General features: G+C 52.8%; 1 protein-coding gene across 1 annotated transcript; it reads right to left on the bottom strand.

Annotated features, from left to right (window-relative positions):
• Nucleotides 1–1,588: 1,588 nt before the first annotated feature.
• On the bottom strand, nucleotides 1,589–8,412 carry PRDM14 (PR/SET domain 14; the record flags this gene model as incomplete). Its single annotated transcript, XM_082014885.1, has 7 exons — nucleotides 1,589–1,816; nucleotides 3,995–4,096; nucleotides 5,646–5,848; nucleotides 6,799–7,069; nucleotides 7,255–7,412; nucleotides 7,492–7,551; nucleotides 7,872–8,412. 7 exons carry the CDS (start codon nucleotides 8,410–8,412, stop codon nucleotides 1,589–1,591), a joined length of 1,563 nt encoding a protein of 520 aa, XP_081871011.1.
• Between the last annotated feature and the right edge of the window lie 899 nt (nucleotides 8,413–9,311).

Here is a 9,311-nt window from a genome sequence, read left to right as displayed (position 1 = left end):
TTCAGCCCAGGCTTTTTGCTAAGCCTCCACTGAGTTGAGATTTCACATTGCCAAGGAATGCTGTTCACTAAGGATTTTTAATGATTTTGAAAATACGTTGCAAAAATCAGGGTCTAATCACTTAGGATTTTACACTGAAATGCCTTTATCTGTTGTAATACACATTTGAGACAGTTTTGGTCTGGGCCGAAGTTTGTTGGTATGAAAGGACAGGGTGTCTGAGATGTTATTGTCCTCCAAGTCAAAAGCAATGAAACGAGAGCTTTCAAGAAAAGGATCCCAGAGTACATCTTCTCATCCATACTTAAATGAGCAGCTCTTTCTATAGAAACCCTACCCAGCATTTTCATGACAAAATTCTTCCCTTTTGCCAAAAAAAGAAAACAGAAAACCTGCACAAATTGCTCCTGACTTGTTTGCAGGGTCAGTGAGAAGAAATGCAAGGTGAAACCTTCCAGTCCTCCAGTGGAGGCAAAGGCATTCCCTGCTGACTGGGGAGGGAATGTCATGTGTAGAGAGTTTTAGGGGGTTGAGAAATCCTAGCATCACCCAGCCTACACTTTAAACCTTAAATTTAGGATAGGGGAAGGGAGTGCCTCTACAGCAGCCATCCTGTGCAGGGCCAGGAGGAGTGGAGGAGCCCACCCTTCGTGCCAGGAGTTATCACGAAGGCCCATCTGGCCAGCACAAGAGTCCTTCAGGGAAATTGGAGTCAGAAGAGCCCAGTGGTGGGACCGTGCCTGCTCCTGGCCTGTGCCAACAGCTCTGCGAGGCCACTTGGCCACTGTTCGTGACCCACCTGAGAGCTCACTTGGTGCTTGGGAATACCTTTACATTTGGTCCTCTAAACTGTGAGAAGGCAGAGCCAACCTCCACTATCTCTGCTAGCTGGCATGACAGGCCTGCAGCTATTTCATCCCACCCTGCCCCTCTCCACCTCGGCTAACCAGGGCCCAGTGTCCTCTGGAAGAGTGTCTCACTGCCCTGGAGTTCCCCATGTCCCAGCAGCAGAATGAAGGAATTAAATACCCTTATGCTGGTCCACCAGCCACTATCTCTGAGGCAGTTCACTTCCAAATAGAATGTCATCAAAAGACTTGCACGTTAAGGGGAAGTAGACCCCATACCTGGTCATGCACCCAAACAAAACAAACAGGTTAAATGGTCTTTGGGAAATGCACTTGACAAAAATGTCCTTCACACAAGCTTTGGTATGGACAGCAGCAGGCACCCCATGGTGCATTAGAGGAAGGGAAACACTCCTCATGTGTGATATCCATGCACAAAAGGTTGATGGGAGGTGACATTCCCTCCTGCCTGTGTTTCCCTTTTGTGGAAATTAGGGTATGGGAGGAGAAGAAGGGAAAGGAGCGCTTGTTAGACTTCACCCCAGTCTGGCATCAGGGTACCCGGGCGAGAGAAACTCCTGTCCCCTGCACTCAGAAATATGCCCAGCATCCAGAGGCTGGACATGCCCAAAGAGTTGCTGCGAGGGTAAAAGTCACCTCCTGTGGCATGCACACAACCACATGCACATAGACTGACACACACTCAAAGCTGGTCCAAGATGCGTCCGTGGGGCTCTTGACTAGTGAGTGGCGTGAATCTTCATGTGGAAGTGGTAATCCTCCTGCTCCGGGAAGTGCTGGCCGCACACCGAGCAAGTGCAGCCCTTCTCCTTGCTGTGCGTGCGGCGCACGTGGCTGTCGTGGGCTGCGTGCGAGGCGAAGGCTTTGCCGCAGTGCTTGCACTTGAAGGGCTTCTCCCCCGAGTGCTGGCGGATGTGAGTGCGCAGGATGCTGGATGCCGTGAATGCCTGAAAGGGCAGGGATCGGAAAGAGGGGAAAAGGAGTTTGAAGTACTCTATTTTCACGTATAAATCCCCAGCGTCAGCTAACGCAGACCCGCTCAGAAGCACTGTACCCAGAAAGTAAGTCCTCGAATACTTCGCATCCTCAGATAATTGGAGAAAAAACAAAAAACTCCCAGCAATGAGGAATCAGAAGCCAACAGCTATCACACTCAGCTACACACTATGGCTGAGGCCATGGAGTTAGATGAAGCTCCGAGAAAGATTTCTGACCAGAGGCACCAGTAAATATCTTCTACATGTCAAAGGATAAGAAGTCAATACTGTCTTAATTATCTCTGCAGCTCCTTTACGCTTGGGAAACATAATGCAGGTTTTCCTTTCAAAGTTAAACTCTTTCATGTTCATATACACTGGCTTGGGAGTCAGCTGCCAGAATTCACCCATGCAGTCCAGCACCCATCTTTTGGGGTTTCATTTCCACGCTCCATCATATTCTGCTCCTCCTTCAGTCAGACCTTCCAGGTTGTTCCACTCCCACCCCCTCAGTAGCAAAGTGAGCACAGCCACACTTTGTCTGCCTCATAACAACTCATCCTTCATTTGGGGAGAAAACCCTCTTGCCAAGGCTTGAGCAGGAATGTCACAAAGTTGCCCATGTTTTCCCCATTTTTAATTTTCGCAAGAGACACTTTCAGACCCATCGCTATTCACAGACCACACACACACAAAAAATCCTCTTTAGTACTGTTACGTTGCTGAACCATCACAAGTAAATTTTCACAGCAAAGAGCAATACATCTCAGATATCTTTTCACCAGGAACCTCAGAGCAAAACCAGATCTGAGATTCCTATAGAAAAGTCCCTGGAAGTGTGTATCAAGAGGCACAAAGTGTGTTTGAGGGCCAAAATGGTGATCTTGGCCCAACAATTCTCCTTTAATCTCACGATGTCACTGAGACAGTGAGCAAAGGGGCAGGGAAAGCAAAGCTACCGCGGAGCACAGCCACCATTAGAGGTAGAAGAGGCAAAGAGGAATCGTGACTGCATAGGAGCAGGTAAGGATGCTTTAAAATAGCCCCTGGTTCCCAGTCACAGAAATGATGGCTATGTCCCAGGTGACTGCACCCTGCAGCCTGAAGACTAATGGATTAAATCTGATCCAGTCCTACCAGAACAGCTGGGGGCTGGTCAAGGGTCCCATGTGTCCTAGAGATCTGTTGACAGAGCAACCTGTAAAGCTCCGCCATCTCTTCCTGTGATCGGAAGATTAAAGGATAACTTTTCATCCTAAACTCTGCCTACAAGTGCTCAGCATCTCTGGGGGAAAAAAAATATAACAGCCTAAAGGAGCTTCTTCTAAGGTTCTTTATTATAGGACACTTCAGCTCTGTGTTAGTTGGGCCAGTCAAACAAAACATCTCTCTTTCCAAAACCATGAGCACCTTACTACATGCAGACGGTGCTTCTGCATTGCACGGACCCTCCATAGCACCTGGAGCCCTGCCGATATTCATCCAGCAGCAGCCTGGACACCCACCCTCCGTCTGCTGGGAGGGCTGCCACTGCTCTCACAGGGAGAACCCACCTGGATCATCCCTTCTGTGGAGAGTAGTAACAGCCAAGCACGTCTTTGATCAGTGCTGTATGGCTTTAATCCTGTTCTTTTTGAAATGAAACCTCCATGCCCATCAACCGCCCTGTTACTTCAAGGTAAGCATGCACAAAGTCTATCATGCAGGTTCAGCTTATGGGTCAAATCTGTTCACCTCACTTCAGAAGCAGTGTCAGCAGTATCAAAAACTGCCTATTATCTGACGAAAAAGGGGAATATTGGATCTAGCTGCACACCTTAGTTGGTATTTGAAATGCTCTCAAGCTTTCCTAAACCTTATCCCCGCAGCAGCTCTCTGAACGGGGACAAAACACAAATTCCACATCAGATGGAAACCACACCTTGTTTCTTTAGTCTCAGCCAGCCCTGTCACTCCAACTCACAGCTATGCCCAGAATATACACTCACTCACCTGGTTATCATCTTAAATAGAAGGCATTTTCTTGACAGAAAACAGAAAAATTGAAAAAAGAAAACGGAGCGTGGAAAGAGCCACCACCCCCAGGTGCGGTGTGATGCTGAGCGCCACGGAGGACAGACGGACGGACAGGATGGGGCTTCGGCTTACCTTGTTGCAGTAGACACATTTGTAGGGGCGCTCCCCGGAGTGAACCCTCATGTGTTTGTTCAGGCTGGAAGACTGAGAAAAGCTCTTCCCACACACTGAGCACTAAGAAAAAAAAAAAAAAGGGGTGGTGGTGTAAAGTTAAAAGGAAGCACAGAGGCATAGCTGGAAAGAAAACTTAGGTATGTAGATAATGTGTGCATGTATTTTCCTACTAATAATTATGTATATATTTATGTATACACATATATTTTTGTATATGCAAACAGCAGTAATTATAGTAGTAACAATTTGAAATACATTCAGAATTTTAATCTGGTTTTAAGAACAGATTTTTTTTTTTAAACAAGGAAAATCATGCAAAATTTCAGAGCTTTTTTTTGTATGTGGCCAAAATGGTTTCATTAAAAAACATCCTTTTTCAGAACATGCAAACAGAAAATATTGACTTTCAGTCATCAAAATCATCACTTTTCTTCAAAACGTAAATCAAGTTCCAGCTGCTATTTTTCAATTTTCGCTCAACAGATGAACTTCCTTAAAAAAAATTAATCTTAAGGGGACTTCTTAAAATAATAACAATTTTTCAGAAATGGTGAGTCAGTCACGGCACCTAGCCTACAGCTTGATCTGTCAGAAGTGTCTCTCCTTAGAGGAGTGAGACAAGCAGCGCTTCATCCTCCAGCCCAAGGAGTTGCTGCCTTCCCGGCGTGGAGTGCACTCTGCGGCTGGCAGCGCCTGGACACAATCCAGTTCAGAGGGGCTGGAGTCACTTGAGAGACTCGCACTGACTCAGTGCAATTTGTATGAGCCCCGAAATAATTTTTCCCTTACAATAATTTGAAAGAAATCACCTTTCAGAAGTTCAAAATAAACTGAGCTATGACTGATCTTGAAAGAAGGCATTTTTTGCTATTGAGACATTTTCCATCTTTGCTTTTTGAATTATCTGTTCCGATATAAATGCAATATACTTAGAACAAATTTATCTTCCTGCTCTTCGAAAGTATTTCATAACCATTCCAAAATAAATGCTCTAGGAAAGGAAAGGAAAGAGAGGAAGAATTACACGATATTTAATGCCTCATATTTAATAAAATAATATTTTTCGTCTGTTACTAAATCAGTGTGATATTCTGACATTGCAATATTGCTGGTTTAGTTATAAAAGCTTTTCCTGAGAAATTCACATTACTGCAGGACGATCTATAAAAGAGGTATTTGGAGGATTTTCAGGACCGATTTAACTGTGCCATTTCAAGCACTGGAACTCGCCCTCCCCAAGCCTATAGGGGAAAGTCCGATTTTCCACTCCCAGTGCTGCTGGAGAAAAACTGGTGCTGCAGAGAGGCGTTTTAGTGGAGATGAGGCAAGTATCTCAGCAAGGATTTGCTTCCGTCAATTGAAAATCTGCTCCACCTTGACTGTAAAACTTTCTAACTCCTGTGTTGTGTCCAGCGGACACAGATGTCTTTCTGTTCTCAGACTGAAGGGGGGAGCGAGGGAGATGAGACATCACCTCTCCCGATCATGGCCAAGTGGACCAACCTTCAAACACAATTTGGCCCCACACTGTGTAAGAAAAGTAGCCGAACCCCACATGCAAACATCCAGAAGAGCCAGTGGGTGCAGAGGCACCCAGGAGCGGGCTCACCTTGTGAGGTCTGTGCTTTTCGTGAACGTGGAGAATATGGATCCTCAGCCTGTCTCTTTTTTCAAAGGATCGGTTACAAAGGTGACAAGGAAATTTGCGGTCCCCTTGGTCCACGCAGCGAGTGTACTTGAGGTGCTTGTCCCGGTAGTACTTGTAGGCAAAAACCTTGCCGCAGCGCTCACACTTAAAGCTCTCCCCGGCTTCTGTACAGCAGAAGGGAAAGTGCCACCTCTCCGTTACATCACAGCAAAAGAGGCTCATTTTTCAGATCTCTTTCCTCGTCAGAGCTGGGACCCAACTGGGAATTTTAAGCCTCCGGGAGGGTGAGAATGGTAAACGGCTTCTGGCAATCTAAGTAACAAAATACACGGCGGATCTCTTAAGCGCACACACGGCTCCGCTTGCCTTTCTGTTGCCTTTCTAACGGAGGGGAACAAACCAGAGTCCACAGCCGGAGAAAATTACTGGTTTTAACTACTGGCTTCAGCAAAGACAGGATTTCGTCCTTGTATCCCCACCAACGGCGAGCGAACACGTGAAAAACCGACGCGGAGTCCCACATGAAAGCATCTCCCCACGCGGAAACATTGCCAGGTATTTATTATCAATATTGTCCGTAAATTTTGCCTCCCATCACAAAAAGAAAAATAAATTTGCACGTCTTTTCTATCGTTTTCAAAATACTATCGCATAAAAACACGTTTATTTGGTTTTCTTTTGCATTTCAAACTGTTCTTAACCGCTGAATTTAGGAACAACACAGGGAATTTTTTAAACCTTTACACATCCTTTTCTGCCTTTAATAAAAGTAACTTTGGCATAAGCCTTAAAACGAAATGAACGATTTACCAGCTATCTGAACCAGACACCTGAGGACAGCTACAAAAATTTCCACGCCAATTTGCAAACGCTTCCCTCCCTCCCTCCTGCACGCAGCCGACCCACTCCTCGCCGGCTCCAGCTCTCCCTGCACTGGCACAAATCCGTTTTCTCCATACGTTAAGTTTTTCTTAGAAGAACGTCACCCTTTCTATACGTTATCAGCGGCACTAACGAGTTCCTTTACCTCCCTTAACGCGAATCTAACCCCGGCCAGAGACGGGTCCATGGGAATAAGGGGCCGTGCCCCTCGGGGGGTCGCTGGCAGGCTCACCTTCGGGGTGCTGCGGGGGTCTCTTCCCCTCCGGCATGCCCTTCAGGCTGATGGGGATGCCCAGGAACTGCACGTAGCAATCGCCGTACCACACCAGCAGCTCCTGCTTCGGCAGGATTTCCTTGCAGCTCTCGTAGAAGATTTGCCCCTGGCACTGGATAGCCGTCAAATTCTGCTCCTCGGGGAACCTGGCGCAGTTCACCAGGGACATCCAGTTGCCAGAGGCGCCCTTCCCGTCTATGAAGTGGCTCAGGCGCCCGTATTCGAAGATCTGGAAAAGGGGAGAGAGAAGCGGATCAGGTTTGACCGACCCTTCCCGCACACGTCCCGCTCGCACCGATCCCGCCACCCACGCTGTGCCGAGCCCCTCTTGCAGGCTACGGGAGAGGGCGGCCGAAAACCTCGCTCCGGCCCCGTTTAGGGGGCGCAGGGGGAGCCCGGCGGTGCCTCCGCTACCTCCCACATCAGCGAGTTGTCGTCGTAAGTCTTGATCTCGCTGGTGTTGACCACTTTGCCTTGGAAAGGGCCGAAGCGGACTCCTTTGGGGATGGGGTCCGTGCAGAAGACTCCGAGCTGAGACACGTCCCCGTACGCCACCCGCAGCACCGACAGCCCTGCGGGGGACAGGGCGGGCTGAACGCGGCGCGGCCACAGGCGGGCACGGTGCGGGTCGCAGGCAGCGCCCGGCCCTACCTTCGGGCAGCTGCAGCGAGTCCCTGTCGAGCAGCGGGGCCGAGGAGGAGTCCGCAGCACCTGCAGAAGATGGACCCCTTCTTCAGCCCGGCGCCGGCCCTGAGGAGTGCCTCGGGTCCTGCCGCCCCCGACACCCGCCGCAGCCCGAATCACCCCCCGGCTCTTCCCTGGTGTGGGCTCGTCACGCAAGAAAACGGCGGGGAAGGGAAGCCCGACGTGCCCCCGGCGATGCCCCGCGGGACCTCCTGCACCCCTTTGGGGACCGTCCCCAAACCCCACCACCCAGCCGGCCGCAAGGAGCGACCTTCCTGCCGGTGTCCCTCCCGCTGCCCGTAGCCCCCCCCCCGCGCACACGCTGGAGACACCCCACCCACCCTTACCCGGGCTGGCGGGGGGCACCCGGAGCCCCGAGATCGCATGTAGGCTGCCGGCCAGCTGGCTGCTCCGGAGCGCCCCGTACAGCACCGCGTTCAGCTCCTCCTCAGTGAAGCGGTACCGGCAGCGCGGCCCCGCGGCCCCGCCGGCCCCCGGGCTGCGGGCAGCCCTGCTCGGGGGGCTGGGGTAAGGCGGCGGAGGCGAGCCCGGGGCCCCCGCCCCGCGGGGCGAGACCTCCCGGGGAGGGCAGGGGGCCGGCGGCTTGGCGTAGAGGGGCAGGGGGAGGCCGGGGAAGGGCTCGGGGGGCAGGGGAGGTGGCTGGCTGAGGAAAGCGGGGACCCTGCTGAAGCTGAAGGGGGGCAGAGGCGGGGAGGCGGGCACCAGCCCGCCCAGGGGTTTCAGGGGCTGGAAGAAGTCCGGGGCTGGCTCGAAGTACTGGGCGGGAGGGAGGAAAGAAGGGTAGTAGGCAGCGAGGCTGGCGGGGCTCAGTCCGACGGCGTCTGCGCCGTCCCCGGGGACCGACTCGGCGCCAAGGGACAGCGCCATGCCGGGCCGGGCCGGGCGGAGCTGCCGGGAGGCGGAGGGGCGGACACCCGGCTGCCCCTGGCGGGGCGTCCCGCTGTGGGGCGGGATGGAGGCGCGGGAGCCGCCGCTCGCTGCCCGGCGCCGTCGGGGCGAACGGGCCGGCCGCCGCCGGCCCCCCGCGGCTATATGGGCCCGGGGAGGGGACGGAGGGCGGGGGCGGCCCGCCCCGGGGGTCGCGCAGACCCCGGGGCGGAGCCGCGGTTACTCCCGGAGCGGCCGGGCCGCCCCTCCCCACGTCTAGGCCGGCGGGGGGAGCCCCCAGCCTCACGGACCCCCTCCCCTGCCGCCAGCTCTGCCCTCCGCCGCTCCAGACCCCGACCAAGGGGCCCCGCCGCAGCCCGGGTGGGCTCTGCTCTCCTCCGAGCAGGAGGCCAGGGTGCGGGAGCGATGCTCCCCACGGATGAGTGGGTGCTGCGGTAAGTGAGCGCCCTGCCTGCGGGCCTCCATGCTCCCCAGCAGGACCCAGGGCCCCCGCGGAGTCTCTCAGGAGTTGCAGGTGTGGGTTTTGGATACGGAAAATCAAAAAACACCTCCGAAACTCCGACGACCTGAACACCCGGCAGCATGCTCTCGGCCACTGTAGGTTTCACGGGCATTGCTGAGGTGTTTTTGCTTCGGCTTGGGGCTGCCTGTTGGGTGCCCGGCAGGACACTGGGCTCCTGCTGAGATTTCCCAGGCTCCATGACCAGGCCTGTGCCTGGACCTGCCCAGAACGGGACCAGGGGAAGACATCTGGCCCTTGCGCCTTCCAGAGGTGCTGGGTGATGCCCTGCTGCAGGGTTTCATCCTGTTTTTTTGTGGGCTTTCTCCTTCTTCTAATCTCCCCTTCCTCCCAGGTGGCTACGTGCTGCAATTGCTAT

This window comes from Phaethon aethereus (genome assembly GCF_964289735.1).
Source record: "Phaethon aethereus genome assembly, chromosome: 2".
Classification (NCBI taxonomy): Eukaryota; Metazoa; Chordata; class Aves; order Phaethontiformes; family Phaethontidae; genus Phaethon; species Phaethon aethereus.
This window is presented reverse-complemented; position numbering and strand designations above follow the sequence as displayed.